Here is an 18,973-nt window from a genome sequence, read left to right as displayed (position 1 = left end):
GAAAAATAGGCAAGAAACGCAGCTGGGGAGGTGAGGAATGAAGAAATGCACCATTCTTCTTCGTGAGGAATGAAGAAATGCACCATCGCCTGGAAGTGGCCAGCACATGGCCCTCACCTACTTCACATATCTGGCTTGGTGGCCTCTGGGGAAGGGGATGCCATGAGCAGCATGAGAATGTTACCTGAGCAATGCCGCCCAGCCCCCAGCCTGCCTGGTTTCGGCAGGCAGCGGGGCGCTTTCCTCACAGCGCCAAGAGGTTGAGCCGGGAGGTGCAAAGCTCGCCAGCTTTGCACCTTGCTGCCTGCTGAAACTGGGCAGACTGGGGGCTAGGCATCATTGCACTTCTCATCAGTTTCGCACCACCTGGCTCAGCTCTTGGTGCTGTGAGGAGAGCGCCCCGCTGCCTGCCGAAACTGGGCAGGCTGGGGGCTGGGCAGCATCACACTACTTTTTGGATTTGTGCTGCCCAGCTCAGTCTCTCAGTACTGTGAGAAGAGTGCCACACTGTCTGCCGCAACCCCTCCCCCGGAGCCCATCAAGCCGGATATGTGAAGTAGGCGAAAACCATTTGCTGGCTACTTCCAGGCAATGGTGCATTTCTTCATTCCTCACAAAGGGTGACACTTCCCCAGCATGCACCCAGGGTGTGGGGCCAACACAGTTTCCAGATGACCTTGTGGAGCTAAGACTGAATGCATTTCAGCATAGATGGCTACCACAAAATTGTACATTGGCTCCCAGCCGGCCTGGGCCAGGGCCAAGGCAGCAGGCGCCATTCCCTCACTGTTTCCAGGATGGCTTCGCAGGCCACATGAAACCACTTCACAGGCCGCATCTGGCCCCTGGGCCTTGTATTTGACATGTCTGTCCTAGACCCTCTCCTTTCAGATATCATGATGACCCTGAGACTGTTGGCTTTTTGCAAGACCCAGGAAAACTTGGCTGTATGCCTGGAGCAGAACTGTGTTAAGGGTTCAATTTCCTGGCTGTATTAACATCCACAGTAATAGTTTTACTTGGTGCCATGAATACTACTTTAGTTGTTTTAATTGCTTTAATTGCTTTGATTGCTTTTTAATTGTTTTTATGTTTTATGATGTATGTCACCCAAAGTCATTTTGTTGAGATGGACAGCTATAAAAATCAAATAAATAAATAAATAAAATAAATTTACCAAACATACCATTCTTCTGAAATTTTTTCTTCCTTTTCAGATTGTAGTAATAACTTTTGGGAAGGCTTCATATCAGAAAGCTGTGAGGCAGTGCTTCTTCCTGACCTAAGGAGAGCAAGAGTAAGAGACCAAAAAGCTAGTCCAACAAGATTCAAATCTTTTGCTGTGCTACCAATTCTCATTATCTTCTGAAGTTAAGAAGTACAATCTGTACTAAGCTCCAGGAAAGTCCTATGCTGGAGGATAATAAGAATTAGACATTTATATAAAATATTTATAAAATATTTATATTTCAATTGCTTCAAAGATGTCTCAAGATTTTTTTTTACAAAGAAATATAATGTATAGCAAAGCTTTCTTTATGTTAGAGATTTTCCTTTGAAACTCTATATCATTTTTTGTTCTCTTAAAATTTTAGGATTTGAGAGTTTAGTACTGCTATACTTTTCTTTAAATGAATAAAGAATGACTTGTTGAAAAGTTAAAATTCTGAATTTGGTGTGTGCCATTTTAGGTATGAGCACATGTGCTCTAAATTTAATTATTTGCAGGAATTAGAATAGCAAAGCATCTAGATGTTTTCAATTATTCTTCCAGTGCTCATCCTGGGTGTTGTCAGTATGCAAATAACTACAAAGAGCAATAAATAAAGCAATTTATTTAACTTACCGGTTATTAATTTGGCTGTTTTCTGATAATGTTGACATTTTCCTAAACTGCCACATTTTATGAGGAGGTGATTTTAAATGAAATGAACTGTCCTGACTTCCTACTGGTTTGTTGCACTTGTAAAGAGAGAAGTTTTTAAAATCATTAATTATCTTACTTTTGCCTGATCATGAAACATGAAAGAAGGGCTTATTTATGTATCACTTCCATTTTATTTAATTTTTTATAAGTTACTTCTTTAGGCCAAGATAGTCTACAAATCAATTAATAACTAAAGAAAATATTAATAAAAATAGAGGAAAAAGATGAAGCTTCAACTATTTCTAAGAATGAAACCAGTGCCAACAAAGGTAATTTCAAGTCAATCAAAAGTTAAGTGAATCAATCAGTTGAAATAAAAAATGAAATGGAAGTAGCAATGCTCTTTTTGAACCAACCTGAGTTGTGACATTGTGTGAATGGAGGCAATCACTTGCTTTGGGGCAATTACTATAATGGTCTGCTTCTAAAAACTAAGCTTGCACTGGTGGAATAGATAGTAAGCCCAACGGGGAATATAATTAAGAGGAGGCCTCTAAGATATGCAGTCTCATATAGAAAGAAAATTCTCAACAGTAAAATGAAGATTTTTAACTTGGTGCAGAAATGCACAGCCAGCCAGATCAAATTATGTAACACAGTCAAAATACATATACATTAGCCATTACATTTTTTTCATTAGCTGAAACTTCCAGGTTTCAAAGCAATCTCACACTGTAACTTATTTGCATGACACATTGTTCTTATGTAGTGAGTTTCTTTATCTGGATTTAATATTTAATGCAGACTGCTGTATAATTTTTTTGGTTCATATGGAATATTTCTTCACCTATAAATTATGCTTTTAGGAATATGCAGCATTGTTGAATAATTTTTTCACACAATAATAAAGCTATGGAAGATTTGAAAGACATTGCACATTGCATATGCAAGATAAAGCAAGTAAGTACACTAAAATGCATGGCATGAAAATAGGATGTTTTTGTTTATTATTCTCTTAGGAGCTGACATAAAGTAAGTTATGTGTAGAGAGAACTCTGTGAAGTCAGAGGCTTGAGGTTTTTATAACAGCTGCATCTTGCAAAGACAGGATGCATTTTAAATTTTTAATGAAACAATGGCCTCTGTAGCAGTAGAAGCAGCCCAACTGAAAACTTCAAAGAAACATCCGGCATTGTGGAACATTCTCCTATACCCATAGTCTCTTTTATTGGATCACAGCCATAGACTTTAACAGGATCCAGCCATTTCACCATAAACTGGAATGCACTAAAATCTCCCAATATACCTATGGTGTGAGAAGATTTAAAACTGCACATTTTACACTGCTTCTAGATTATGAATTTCAATTTTAAACATACTTACATAATTTTTACAGTTACCTTTACTGGAATAGGAATCCTACCTAAAATAAATGATTTCACTCAAGGGCATGGGTTTAGAACAGGATGCAAAACTTAACTACTTTCATAAGAGGAAAATTAATAGATGTGAAGCACTATTTTCTCCAACTTATGATCATTCTCTTACTACTGGAGGAAATACACTACACACTTTAGAAAATATAATGAAAGTTTATACTTCAGCTTATCAGGCAACTAACAGACATTACTGTTCAATGATTTTTAGATGTTCTGAAAACCTTCAGCTGTTGCTATATAATGTATACTTCAGTCTTTTTTAAAAGTACTTTGTCATCTAGCCATTTTTAATCCATTGCCAAATGTGCAGCTGAGACATATCATTTTTTTGTTTTGCTACTGTGAAGTAAAGTGTTGAAAGAAATCCAAAATAAAGGGGAAAAAATTAAGCATATCAAAGAAAAGCTACATGAAAAATTATATCTGGGGATGAGGAGGAAGTTAAAGACTTCTAAAAGTAATTATGTTTCTTCAGTCAATAAATTGTGATATTAATCATACCAAGTATACTATAGCACATTTCTAAAGGAATGAACAAAGGCCAAAGATGAATAAAGTTTCTGTGACATGTTACCTTTGGCGAGGGCAACTGGTCTGGGCAAAGCACTGTTTGTGAAAGGAAGCAGTTGGAATCCAAGGCTGGCCATTCTTTTTCTATGACAGCCTGGTTTTTAAAAAAAGGCAGTGAAGTTAATAGTGCAAGGACAATATAAATTCATTTTAATAACTTTAATGAAGTAGCATTTTAACTGTTGTATTCCAGTATTCCTGGATCATATATTAGAATTGTCAGCTATCATGCAGACAAGCAATATGAAGCAAAAAGGAATAGTTTTGGATTAATGATATACTTAAAAACTTACTATTGATTAATAGTAACACTCATGGAGATAATCTAAGTTCTAAATGATTTTTCATTCATATTTAGCTTCAGACAATGCCAGAGACAGGATTTAACTCAGAAAATTCACTTCTGCATATTATAGGTGCTTCTATGTAAAATTGCACACTGGAATTTTGTGAAATGTAGAATTACACCAGAAAAAAATGAAAGTACATGATTCTTATGGAACTACTGTCTGGAGAATTAATAAGTTAGTTTGTCTCAAGAATGTACATAGCTGCCAAACTTGAACATTGCAATTGTGAAAGGTATATAATAAAACAAAGATCAAAACAAAACAAGATACACAGTCTCAATTAAAACTGAACAGTCATTCCTAAGCAAATAGAAGCCCACTTTCCTACTATCCTCTGAACAGAAACTCAAATCATTGTAGTCCCAATGGCTAAGAAAAAAGCCAGGTTTTAGTATTTTTTTTCCTGATGCAACTGTTACTTTTTGAAATTAAAATTTACTTTCAAAATTTATAATTGAAAATTATAGCTGTGAAATATAACAATGTTTGACTTTTGAGACCATTTACATTAAAAGAATTCTAATTTTGTTCCCTGAAGTACATATATTTTCTTCTTTTCCCCATTTTGAGTTAAAACCAAAGAAGTACATAATAAATTACAGTTTCATGTATTACCTTTGCTATATCTTTGAAATTGTAATCTCAAAAGAAGGACCACTGGAGACAAGAAATATGTTTGTAATAATGTTTGTTTACAACATAAAAGCTGAGCAACTATTATCAAAGCATAGAAGCAAACACATCCAGTCAGGTAATGCTGGATTTACAACAACCTCCCAAATCAGGCATTCAAATCGGAAACCCATAAACCAGAATGTTTAGGGCACTCTTACAAAGTACTGCAAGACTTTAAAAAATTATTGAAAGTGGTGGTGCTGAAACATCACAGTATAGTAACTTAAGTTTTTCCATCTGCCCAGGATTTCCACACCAATGCTCACAGTATGGAAGGGGCTTCTGGAAATTTCAGGAAAGAATAAATTTGCCGACAGTTTAGGTGAGAAGGTCCTCCAGATAGAAATATTCTTCAGCCAGTAGCCTAATGAATAATAAAATTATAAAAGATACAGAACTAAATTAAAACCACCATATCACTGACATATCAGATGGCAGTGCTAGTGGTGACTGAGTTCATAAATTAAGCAGATTTAGGTGTACTTGATATTAAATGGGCCATTACCAGAGAACTCCAGGACTCTTGACTGGTCTGGTAAGTGGAAAAATATTCTGTTAAGCCGTTTTTATATTATTGCTGTAAAAAGTGTCTCTAAAACTCTGTAAAGCCTCAGGAAATGTCATTTGTCACTTAGTTTACTGGTTAGTTCTAATGACAAGGGTTAGTTATAACCCTTGAAAAGATATTCTGGGCACTCAGATGAACTACCATCACTCTGAGCCAAAATTTTGCCCTAAATGCACTTTCTTACCTGCAGCTGAATTTGGATCGAGTTTATAATGCTTTCTCATGCTGAGAGAAAGGTTCCATGTTTTTACTGTATCAAAAAGAAAGAATTCCTTCCCCCCTAATTTCTTTCTAATTTCCCTTTTTTCCTCATGAAGACAGCAGAAATTCAAAATAATAATCACAACAAAGATAACAAAACCCAAGAACAACAACCCAATTTTTAATAATAATAATAACAATAACAATAATAATAATAGTAATAATAATAATAATAGCAGAGGAACAAAAGATCAACTCCTAATAGACAAAATGATCTTGGAAAACTGCAAGAGAAGGAAGACCAACCTGAATGTGGCATGGATTGACTACAAAAAGGCATTTGACTCTCTGCCACATGATTGGATAATCACGTGCCTAGAAATAACAGGAGTCAGTAGAAACATCAGAAAATTTGTGCAAAGATCGATGGCACAATGGAAGACACAGTTGCAGATCAATGGTGAGAGACTGGGAGAGGTTAATATCAAGAGAGGAATATTTCAAGGAGATTCATTGTCACCATTACTATTTGTTATTGCACTGTTTCCTCTGTCAACAATACTGAATAACTTAGGACATGGCTATCAAACATCAAAAACATCTACCAGACTATCCCCTGTCCTTTACATGGATGATCTGAAGCTGTATGGAAAAACATAATCTGAAATAGAATCGCTACTCAACACTGTCCGTATATATAGCCAAGATATTGTTATGGAGTTTGGCTTGAACAAATGTGCCACACTTACTATCAAACAAGGAAAAGTAGTGAAAACTGAAGGAATCAAGATGCCCCACAAAAATATCATTAAGAGTCTGGATGAGGAAGATTACTACAAATACTTGGGTATCCTTCAAGCTGACAACATCAAGCACACTGAAGTCAAGAAAAAGATTAGAGGTGAATGCATCAAGAAAGTGAAGAAGATCTTAAAGTCCAAACTCAATGGAGGAAATACCATAAAGGCAATCAACACCTGGGCAATTCCAGTCATTAGGTACACAGCTGAATAGTGGACTGGACTCAAGCAGAACTAAAAGCAATGGATAGGAAGACCAGAAAAATAATGACAATGAATCATGCCCTTCATCCACGCAGTGACATTGACAGACTTTATCTACCAAGGCAAATAGGTGGGCGTGAATGCTACAAGTACATCAGATGTTTGAAGAAGAAAAAATGGCTTTGGAAGACTATCTGAAGAACAATGATGCAGATGCACTGAAATTAGTATATCAGGAAGGCTTACTGACTACTGGAGAGACCAAACTGCCGTATAAGAAAGACCAAATGAAGAACAGAATAGAGGCATGGGAAGACAAAGCACTACATGGCCAATACATTAAAAAAATAGCTGGGAAAGCAGATAATAACAAGACCTGGCAATGGATAAGAGCAGGAAAATTGAAAAAAGAGACCGAGGGACTAATTCTGGCTGCACAAGACCAAGCCTTAAGGACAAATGCATATAAAGTCAAAATTGAGAAGACAGCAACAGATAGTAAGTGCCGCCTATGCAAAGAAGCTGAAGAAACAGTGGACCACCTGGTAAGCTGTTGCAAGAAGATTGCACAGACTGACTACAAGCAGCGGCATGACAAAGTAGCAACAATGGTGCATTGGAAGATCTGCAAAAAATATCATTTGCCTGTAAGCAAAAACTGGTGGGATCATAAAATAGAGAAAGTCATAGAAAATGATAAAATTAAACTGCTCTGGGACTTCAGAATTCAAACAGACAAGCACCTGCAACATAACACCCCAGACTTAACAATTGTCGATAAGAAAGACAAAAAAGTCTGGATAGTGGACGTGGCAGTGCCTGGAGACAGCAGAATAGACGAGAAAGAACTGGAGAAGATAACAAAATACAAAGACCTACAAATAGAAATAGAAAGACTGTGGCAAAAGCAAGCAAGGGTAGTACCAATAGTAATAGGCTCCTTGGGTGCAATCCCAAAACAACTGGAGCACCACTTGAACACCATTGGCATTGACAAATTCGCTATTAGTCAATTGCAAAAGGCGGCCTTACTAGGAACTGCTTCCATCCTGCGACGATATCTGTAATACCATCAAACATCCACATCTGCCTATCCCAGGTCCTGGGTAAGGACTCGATAGGTAAACAAAATGCCAAATCCAGTCTGAACATCTGGCTGACTGTGCGATGATCCATAATAATAATAATAATAATAATAATAATAATAATAATAATAATAAAGTTGGAAGGGACCTTGGAGGTCATCTAGTCCAGTGGTTCTTAACGTTTTTGACCAAATCGCCCCCTTGAGCCAGTGAGGAAGTTGTCATCGCCCCCCTCCCCCAACATAACCTCTCAATCACAACATAGGAAATAATTCTTCAATTTATGCAAACACTTTTTTTTGTTTTCTTTAAAATTGTCATCAGGACATATCGATACAAATAGTTTATTTCCAGTCTTTTTCCCATATCTCAACTGTGTGAAAAATTTTGATGCCACCCGCCACTTTATTCCCAAACTTTGTGATACATGTATTTCATTATTATCTTATTTATTCAAGACACTTAAATGTAATGACCACTGAAAACAAAATTCAATTGCAAGAAAGTGAAATGCCCGAAAAGAAAAACAGTAACATTTAATGATTGAATTACAAGTGAAATTTAAGACGCAAAAAGAAATATAAAAAGGGCATAAGAACAAACCGCAATGCAGGAACTAAGAATTTCAAGACGAAAACTCTGAAACTAAATTAAGATTTGAGGAAAGTATATATAGTCACGCACACTGTAAAAAGGATTAAAAAGACAGAAAGAAAATATAATATCAAACTGGAGTGCATGCTAAAAAAGTACAATACAAAGAGACACAGAAAATGTTTTACAGAGCACAACAAAAATTAGAAAATGAAGCTGAAAACTCAAACTGTGACATCAACATTACAGCTGACGTCACAGGGGACAGCCACTCAGCATGTGATGTTTCAAAAGAAGCGCTCCCCCCTCCATCACTGCCCATTCTGGCCAATGCCGCGCCACTGTATGGGTAGAGGCTGCTGCGCAATGCGCATGAATATAAGCGATGCGTATTCACATATGTACTGAAGCTAGCTGGAGGAACATTTGAAAACACAATTCAATCCACTAATAGCGAGCGATCTGATGTTTTTGTATGACAGATATACAGCGATTCACTGTACAAAAAAGTCCCAAAACTTCTCGCTCCATCGCCTCCATATTGCCCCCTTTTCATTCCTTCGCCCCTGCATCGCCCCTTTTTGTTCCATCGCCCCCCTGAAAAATGAAATCACCCCCTGGGGGGCAATATCACCCAGGTTAAAAACCACTGATCTAGTCCAACCCCGTGCTCAGGCAGGAAACCCTATACCATTTCAGACAAATGGCTGTCCAGTCTCTTCTTAAAAACTTCCAGTGTTGGAGCATTCACCGCTTCTGGAGGCAGGTTATTCCACTGGTTAATTGTTCTAATTGTCAGGAAGTTTCTCCTTAGTTCTCTCCTTGATTAGTTTCCATCCGTTGCTTCTTGTCCTACCTTCAGGCGCCTTGGAAAATAGCTTGACTCCCTTTTCTTTGTGGCAGCCCCTGAGATATTGGAAGACTGCTATCATGTCACCCCTCATCCTTCTCTTCATTAAACTAGACATACCCAATTCCAGCAACCGCCCCTTATATGTTTTAGCCTCCAGTCCCCTGATCATCTACAGACAAGATGACTCAAAAGAGACCTTATTTTTACAAAACAGGATGACTTTCAAAAAAACAGTGTCTAAATACAAGACGTCCTAAAACTCTTAGTGTTTGGGATACTAAGAGTTTTGGGACTCACAAAGACAGTAGTTTGAAGAAATAAATACTTCAGTATCTAAAACTTAAGTATTATAATATGGACATTATGTAACTTTCATAAAAATGAAATAAACAATACTGTTATAAATTGTGCAATATTCATACCGGTAATTGGAGTAATCCAACTAAAGAAGTACCCAAATATGCTAATTTTGCAATATTTTAAACTGCATTGATTATATAACTATAAAATGAAATTATTGACATCAACACTGACACTTGTAAAATTTGTGTTCCAAAGACACAATTTTTTTTTTTGAATGAGCTTATTTATGAGAAAAGCTAAGGTAAATTACACTATGATAGATGTAACAATATTACTCTGGTAGATACAGTTTAGAGAAAAGAAATGAAATTAATTAGGTTTTTAGTGAAGGATACAGCAAAGAGTATATATGAAATAAATACATGACTATGATATTCATATTCATATGAATATATGAAATGCAATTTCTCTAGCTATTTAAACAACATGATTTAAATATATGTTACATTTTTTTGCACTTGAAACATTTTAAGCATTTACTAACTTCAAAGGACTGATAATCAAAAGTTTCATCCCATTACCTACTTACTTCATTAAACACAAATTCGTCCACATTGATTTCTTTATAGTCATCCTCAACTTCATGAGTTTTAACAGCTGCCAAAGCACTGGCTAGTTTCTTTCTCAAACGGAACCCTTTCCAAAGTGCCTAAACAAAAATGTAAAGCATGCTATATAAGGCCATAGATCAAGTCCACATCCAGATTCTCTATGTTATCCCATTAGAAAGATAAAACGTTTTAGACTCTTTTTTTCCTAGCAATAGCTCAATAATCTGGTTTTTGAACTTTATGTGACATTTCAAACTAGAAGACAAATTAAATATCAGCATATGCCTTAGAGCTCAGAACACTCTGGAGGTTTGACTCAAGCAAGCAGATTGGCATCCTAAACTCCTTCAACTACAAACCAAGGTCAACTAATTAATTATTTTACAATTCCTTCAGGACCTACTACGAGTGTAGAAAAGTATGTGTGTGTATATTTATGTATATATATCTGTGTTTTTATATATATATATATATATATATATATATATATATATATATATATATATATATATATATATATGTTTAAAACCAAGCAAATAAACGTGAGCACCAGGGAGTATTTAAATTTTTTTAGTAAAATTTAATACAATATCAATAAAATCACCATAAAAATTAATAACTAATAAAACGCCTAGCTTTCGTCAGCAACTGCTGACATCATCAGGGCTCAAAATGCCGGTCAGTGGGAGAGTCCTCTTTTATAGATTGGCCAGATCGTACTCCAAAAGGGGAGGAACGACCTCATTAACATGTTTGGAGGATAAGACCCGCCCACCCCACCTTGCAATGCCGGTATGCCCGTATCAACGGACAGTACGGAAGAGCTCTCAAAGCGATACCACACAAGCAAGGAGCAAGGAGGAAACAAGGGGCGTGGCAGTAATCAACTCGAACAACATCTGCGGAGACCATGACTGGGGAAAACACAAAGAAAACAAGAGACAGTGCGATGCGACGGGGCAATCAGAATGGAGTGGGGAAAGGGGAGGAGGGAGGAGTGCAGCTAAACGAAGTAGGGGTGGCAATAAAGCAAAAAAGGAGAGGGGGGGATGTCCCATCAGACCCCGAATTTGGCAAAGAGAAAACACCCAATGACAGCTACACAAGTAAAAAATGCAAGAAAGCAATCATTGCCAATAAGAAACCGGCAACTGAGAAACAGCCTATTGCATCAGGCCCAATGACAAGATCTAGGAGTCGAGTGCAGACTCTGGCCAATCTATAAAAGAGGACTCTCCCACTGACTGGCATTTTGAGCCCTGATGATGTCAGCACTTGCTGACGAAAGCTAGACGTTTTATTAGTTATTAATTTTTATGGTGATTTTATTGATATTGTATTAAATTTTACTAAATTTTACTAAAAAATTTTAAATACTCCCTGGTGCTCACGTTTATTTGCTTGGTTTTAAACATGGATATACCCAGGGATCATATCTTTAGTGTAATTGTTAATATATATATATATATATATATATATATATATATATATATATATATTCAATAATGATGGTGAAAATGCGACTCCTGGGCATAATTATAAATGGAATATGTGTGTATGTGTGTGTTTATGTGTATTCATGTGTATTCATTCTGCTGAAAAATAAAATATAATAAAACTAATATGCAGGAGAAATATGGAATACTGACTTATAGTAAACATCCCATAAATTTATGCATTAATTCTATTACTTCTTTTATAAATTTAAATAATTTCTGCTACTAGTAGACTTTTCAAATAAACTTTTCAATACTTTTTTTTAAAATCTCTAACACATTTAAACATTTCTGCAAATATTTATTTTTAATAACTCCCCCATAGATATATACACAGCATCTAATCATTTGCTTTCTAGTATAAAACTCTTAGGAGCTGCATTTGAGAATATTTCAAACTCAATATGTTGTGAAATTAAATTAAAAATGAAACACTAAATTTGTAATTCTATTCATGTCACTGAGAGAGCTGCTTTGCTACAGTTAGAATTGCTTCTCCAAATAAGTAATGACGTTTGCTAGCAAAATCCATATATAATAATTGATTTATAGGGTCAGGGTATAGAATATGATTACATAAGACAATCTGCAATTTCATCATTGCAACAATGACAAAGTAAGAGTTTTGTATACTTTAAAGAGTAACATTAGCAAAATGACTCAATATTTTGGTTTGTACATATCTCTGTGAGTGATGCTTGCTCTTATGCTCTAGTAATCCATTAGAAATCACTCAAAAGAGACTTGAGTTATACAAGCCAATTACTTGTATTACTGAAAGGCCACAGGAGGGCCATTCAGAATAACATACCATAATTGCAACTTTATATTTCAGTTTGCATAAATTCAACAGCTAATTACTATTATTTCTTTGAATAAGTACCTTTAAATCCATTTAGCTGAGTTCTCAAAAAGGAGGTGAGAGGCCACGCATTACCAACCTTAGCTTACTAACCTGAAGTATAGTAGCAGCTTTATGCCTATCCATGAAATGATTATTTTTTTTTTCACAACTGACAATATTTCTTCTGATGCAGTAGCTCCGCCAAGCAGACTGGATTACAGCTGCTGCCAGATGTAGCCTTGTATAAAAATTGATCTCTTTACAAACTTTATAACCTCGCCAACATGACTGGATAATTATAGCTGCTGAGCTATAAATAAAAGAAAAAAACATTACTTTAAAAATATAGGCTGTGCCAATAATTGTACTGTATATTGTTTTTTAAAAAAACGTTGGATACTATTTGTGGACCAAGTAAAAAAGATTAGATCTAAGAAATATAAATGTTCTTTTACTGGAAACCAAGGACAAGTGAGCGCTGGCAAAAAGCCCAATTTAGTCCTTTTCCTTATGTATACTTTGTTGTGAAAGAATCCTCCCTATCATGAGAGAGAAGACTATTGAATGCAATGAAGCTTTAATATTAGAGAATTAATTCATGCAGAATTGAAGAAAGAAGTAGGGAGAAGACGGGAGTATTTTCCAGTCATTTTATAATAATGCTATTTTGCTTGATGCCAAATAACTGTTGATGCTCACACTGGAGGTTGATGCATGTTATATTACATATGCAAAATAATTGTTAATTAGAAATAAATTTGCAAATTTTAAATTCATACATGTTAAATCATTCTAAGGAGATAACTCCTTCTTCCATGCATAATAAACTTAATGATGCTGAGATTTTGGCAGCTCTTGGTAGGATCATTCTTGCTTGGAAGGTTGGAAGGAGAATTGAAAACAGAGTGAGGAAAGGATACATATTATCTTTATACCTGTTAAATTTATTTAAAAGCAAATATGAAATGTCAGAATTGGAAGATAGGACACTTAGAATCAGAATTCAAATCACAACAGGAAATTATTAGTATTTAAATAATAATTTCTGATTTTAATTGTCATTAGAATTAGAATTGGTAATTACAGTGTTAATTTTAGATAACACTATTTTTATATGACTAGAGGAGATCAACCCTGACTGCTCTTTAGAAGGCCAGATCCTGAAGTTGAAACTCAAGTACTTTGGCCACCTAATGAGAAGGAAGGACTCACTGGAGAAGAGTCTAATGCTGGGAAAGATTGAGGGCAATAGAAGAAGGGGATGACAGAGAATGAGGTGTCTGGATGGAGTCACTGAAGCAGTAGGCGTGAGCTTAAATTGACTCCAGAAGATGGTAGAGGACAGGAAGGCCTGGAGGAACATTGTCCATGGGGTCATGATGGGTCGGACATGACTTCACAACTAACAACAACAATATTTTTATATGAAAGTAATGACTTCATAAAGTAAAAATGAAAAATATGGACTGTAAATATTAAAACCAAGGTAATGGCAACTAGCATGCTTCATGATCTCATAGCTGATATTGAAATAATGAAGGTTAGTTTGTATTACTGGGCTCAAGAACAGATAAAAATGGAAGTGTATCAGTGAGATAATCAGGAAAACAACTATATGGAGAAGAACAAATGTGGAAAATTTCTATGAAAACAAAAATCATAGTATTCAAAGCAATGATTTTTTCCAGTAGAAATGTCCACCTATGAAAGAATCAGAAAGGTAAGACAGATGACTCTGAATTATGGATCTAGAGACAGTTGCTATGGGTGTTATGAACTGCAAGAAGAATTAATTAATTGATCCTGAAAGACCAACTGTTCCCTTGAGGCAACAAGCAGAAATTCATCTGATGTGTATGAATGACAAGACTAGAACTACTATTCTAGTAGAAAAAAAGTGAAGATAACAAATATGGTGGATGGGTGGGATGAAGAAAACATTGTAATATCTGTGGAAGAAGAATTGTTTCGGAAAGATTCAAATGACAGCCGTGGTCCATGTAGCCTCCAGGAATCAAGCCAGAGTGGATGGGACTTTTTTTGTAGCTTGTTCAGTCACAAAAATCCAGAAAAAATTCACAACAGGATGATTTGCTTTTAATACTAGTACACTTCTCTCATATTGGCCTGAAGCTTTTCTCTGTTCCTAATGCAGAAGCAGAGTATAAACTTCTGAATCACTCAGTAAATAGCGTTCGTAATAACCTTCTGCCTCAATATCAATAAGTACATGCATAGAATGTACTCACTGAAGCTCAAAAATCCCCAAAAGGCCAATCTTTACACTTCACAGTTTACAATGGCATAACATGCAACAAGGTATTCAAATGCAACTCTGTCTTTGATCTGATCATTTTTTTTATTTGCCTTCAAGGCAATATTAACTAGATCCTGCAGTTTACATGACAGCACTTTTTGGAAATGGTTTGCTCTCGCCATTCTCCTAGGGATGAGAGAAATGATTGCCCCAAACTCGCCTAGCAGACTTTGTATTGAAGATGGGACTAAAACTTATGCTTTCTAGCCTCATGCTTTAATCGCTACACCAAAGGTTTTCTTTGTTCAGCAGTAAACTATAAAGCAAGAAGGCAAATGAGAGCAGTTCATAAGATTTCAAATTTAGGACATCTCTAATTGCAGATCTGTGCTCTATCCATCCCAGATGAGTTGACTGGCCAACTAGAAAATATTTTCAAGAGTTTCCTGTTAAGAATGTACCAGAATATTTTGTATATTACCTATAAAGTAGAATTTAGGGGTGATCTATATGCTTAGACCAGGAGATAGCAAAATGCTGCTTTTTCACTGATCAAATAGCAGTTTGTCTCCTTTATGGCTGATAACAGATTGCATTTTAAGATTTAAACATCTGCCTTGATTTTCAGCCCTGGGGTGTTTTACCTACTGATGAAATAGGTTTATGTACTAGAAAAAAAATAAATAGACTAATATATATTGTTCTCAAAATCAGTTCACTCTATTTTGGTAGAGCTGCTTTGTATGCAATGTTCACCCATAAGAACTAACAGAAAGCCTTAGATTTTATCACTATCAGATTAGATTTTAATGTGCAGCCAGGTTCAAATCTTTAATTATGGAAACAAAACTTACATTCCAGGAGCACTTGTGCAATATTGAATTCAAGTATTGAAAAAGTTATATTATCTGATTGGAAGGCATGCCTGAAACATGCCTGAACAATTAAGTAAGTGAGCTCCAAATCTTGGCTAAGTGTATCCATCCTCATTTGAAAAGATGCATTCCTCTTCAGAATGTTAAATTAAAAAATAAATAAAGAGGTGAAAATTATTGGTGCTGTTTCATGCATGCTGTTTCCCATTTAAATCTTAGCCTTTCTAGATGGATGAGAAAAAAAAAATCATTTGAAAATTTCAGAGTATTGCTGTTAATCAGTATACATAATACTGATGTAAGTGGACCTAAATTCAGATTTAACATAAAACAACTTGCATATATCAGCAATAATAAATGGGACCCTTTTCATAATAAATCTTGAGAAATTTTTACATAATTTAAAAGGAGTTATCAAAATACATCCAAAACATTTTACAATTGCTGTACAATTTTTCTGTCATGAACTATCACACAGAGCAACAAAACATACACACATGTATTAATAATAGTTTTTCCACAACTGAATATTAGGTTATAGATTGAAACCTTGCCAGCCCATCCCTTGCCAGCCCTGAAAACTTCCAAATTAATACCCATGAATTCTCTTTGTCAGAAATGTTATTTCACCAATCAGTTAGCTTAATTTCTAGTTTTATATCGCCAGCAACCTTAGGAAGATAATGGATACAGAGAAACCATATAGCTCACCATTATGATATAGGTGTTACCAAGAATGCAACAAAGAGGGCAGTCATAGAGAAAAGGAGAGCCCTTCAGGCTGAGGAGCAGAAGAATAACTAATAGCAGCATGCAACAGTACACATATTATGTTACTTCAATCTGTTTCAAAAAAGTGCTTTATGAAAATTGGTAAAATTCATGACATCAGCATAAATTCACCATAGATAGCTTATCTAAAAAGGATATTTATATATTTGTGAAAAGTATTTTAAATAAAATACCAAATAAACAAGAGGCAATACCCTAAAGAGAAATACTAAGAAAGAGAAAATAAAGAAAAAATACTGAGAAAAACTTTTATTTTTCTTGTTCTATTACTAATAGGTAAACCAGAATTCTTGAAATGATTTAGTACAAATAAGTTTCATGCCATCATTATAGCCAACAGTATAGAAGACAGTCCTTTAAAATTGATAAATTCATTATCTGGCAGTTACATGGAAATAGGTCACTGCCCTATAATACAGTATATTTTGGAGGTTGATGTTTGGAATTTGTTGTGTGGGTAAAATGTCTGAATATTACTCATTCATTAACTATATTTATTTCATATTTCACTTATTTTGAAAATGTTACTCAACATGCTTTTCTCTTTCAGTCACTTATAAAGTTAATTTCATTCAGATGTTAAATTTATAAGAATATAGGGCAAAATGAATTAGAAAGTAGTTGATTAGAGATTATTCTTTTTGATTGAATACTTTGGGACAGAAGGAAGTAATATTGAGATAGAAGAAAGAAACAGAGAAATGTGATCTTAAAGACTCTCTAGTTTTTTTATGTATGCATGTACAGACTTCTCTTCCATTGGGAGCACCAAAAAAGGTAGGTGGTTATGCTAGGGATAGCCTTTGGAACAGTCCTATACATCAGTGTTTCTCAACCTTGGCAAGTTCAAGACATGTGGACTTCAAGTCCCAGAATTCCCCAGCCTGCTATACATCAAGAAATTCATCTTCCTAACTTCTGGTTCTGATTCGCAGTGTCCCTAGTCATACGGAGAGACTCATCTCCTCGTCGGCTAGTCTTCCCTCTGCCGGTAGGTACATCCTTATGCGGGCTGATGGAGAAGAAGATCGGTCAGTAAAATCAAAGAACATCTAAGCTGTAAGAACCCCCATGGTGAATCCGGGTGAGACTTTTCCTTGCTACTCTCTCTACTCTACTTTGTTTTTTGTGCCTGTAAGAGCTTTGTTGGAATTATTTCCCTGGCTTGAAAAAGCAGCTTCTACATGTTTGGGAAGAAAGGTGCTGTATAAAAATAGAACAAAATTTTAAAGACTATATTTTTGGGGGGTACAGAATTTTTTTTTCTCTTTCTAAGAAATGTACTATCATTTTATGCTGGAAGATTATTTCTTTTTTCACATTATACTTTAAAAGATAGAAAAAAGGAAATGGTGTCTGGAAAAGACATCTAGTGGTGAAAACTTAATACCTCTGGTTACTCTTTGAAGATGGAATAGACCTGACCTTCAAATTATTTTTGAAGAGAAAAGATAAGCTGTGCAGCTATGAGAATTGTGGGGATGGACACTGCCTAACTTTTATTAAATATAGCCTCCACAAAAAAGAAAAAACTCTTTTTAAATACTATCAAAATGGAGAAACCTCAGTTACAATTAAACTGTAAACTTATATTGGAAAAGATTTATGAGGCTACTGCAGAAATATGTGCTACAATGAAAGAGTTTACTACAGAATTAAGATCCAGAAATCTCACTTCAAACATTCAAACTGATGTCCAGACTACATCTGACAATTCTATAAATCAAACCATACTAGAAGAGGAATCAACAGAGATAAAAGAGGAACTTATTCTATCTTATAAACTTTACATCTGTAACTTTGAGGAACAGAAGAAGCAAAGACTGAGATTTGAAACTACAAAGCAACAATGCTTTAAGGATGAGAGAAATAGATGCCTAATGTAGAGGATAGGATTCCTATCCTTTCAAGGGCCACTGCAAGCAACAAAAATAGATCTACTGGCTGAAAGGAAAGCTTGGTTATGGAAACCTTCCTGGCACAGAAAAAAAGCCAGAATCAGACTGAAAAAAGAAATTTAAAATTGTGTAATGGATTAAAAGGCAATGTTGGATTTATAGATTGTTTTAAGGATTAAGATTTAGAGTTAGAAGTAAGAAAAAAAATATACAGGAGGGTGATTATTAGAATAGATATTTTAAATAGATTGAGAATGTACCTTTTGGAATAATAGATTTATTTTGATGAAAATTATTATGTAGTGGAATTGAAAAAATGTTGACTTTTTAGATTTGGATGGTTTCAATAATTAACTGAGTGTTTTAAATTAGTAAGATGACCTATCTGTATGATAACATAGATGTAATAAGGTATGATAATCAATTGGATGAAACTTGAATTTTGTTTAATAAATTGAAATGATTTAAGGTTTAATATTATTTTGTTATCTTAAAGAGATTGATCGATTGTGGGATTATATATGTATAGGGTAGATTAATTTTTTATTTTAATTAGGATATCTATTGTGTAGTGGAAGAAGAAATAAATGAGATTGGTGATAAAATGAGGGATGTGAGAGATTAAGAATTAGAATATATCTGTAAGGGATACCTGAATTGATAATTGTTGATTTAAAGTTAAATTTGATTA

General features: G+C 35.1%; 1 protein-coding gene across 4 annotated transcripts in view; it reads right to left on the bottom strand.

The window, feature by feature from the left end:
- Positions 1–18,973, bottom strand: part of LRRIQ1 (leucine rich repeats and IQ motif containing 1) — a 130,132-nt gene that overhangs the window by 59,654 nt on the left and 51,505 nt on the right. For all 4 annotated transcript variants that reach the window (XM_039362943.1, XM_039362944.1, XM_039362946.1 and 1 more), the window contains 5 exons: positions 12,572–12,770; positions 10,099–10,218; positions 3,881–3,970; positions 1,847–1,962; positions 1,187–1,282 (listed from right to left, as the gene is read on the bottom strand). In XM_039362943.1, the coding sequence (XP_039218877.1) occupies positions 1,187–1,282; positions 1,847–1,962; positions 3,881–3,970; positions 10,099–10,218; positions 12,572–12,770 (621 nt within the window). The remainder of the gene's footprint in view (positions 1–1,186; positions 1,283–1,846; positions 1,963–3,880; positions 3,971–10,098; positions 10,219–12,571; positions 12,771–18,973) is intronic.

Source organism: Crotalus tigris, unplaced genomic scaffold, assembly GCF_016545835.1.
Source record: "Crotalus tigris isolate CLP2741 ecotype Arizona unplaced genomic scaffold, ASM1654583v1 scf7180000019496.3020429, whole genome shotgun sequence".
In the NCBI taxonomy this organism is placed as follows: Eukaryota; Metazoa; Chordata; class Lepidosauria; order Squamata; family Viperidae; genus Crotalus; species Crotalus tigris.
This window is presented reverse-complemented; position numbering and strand designations above follow the sequence as displayed.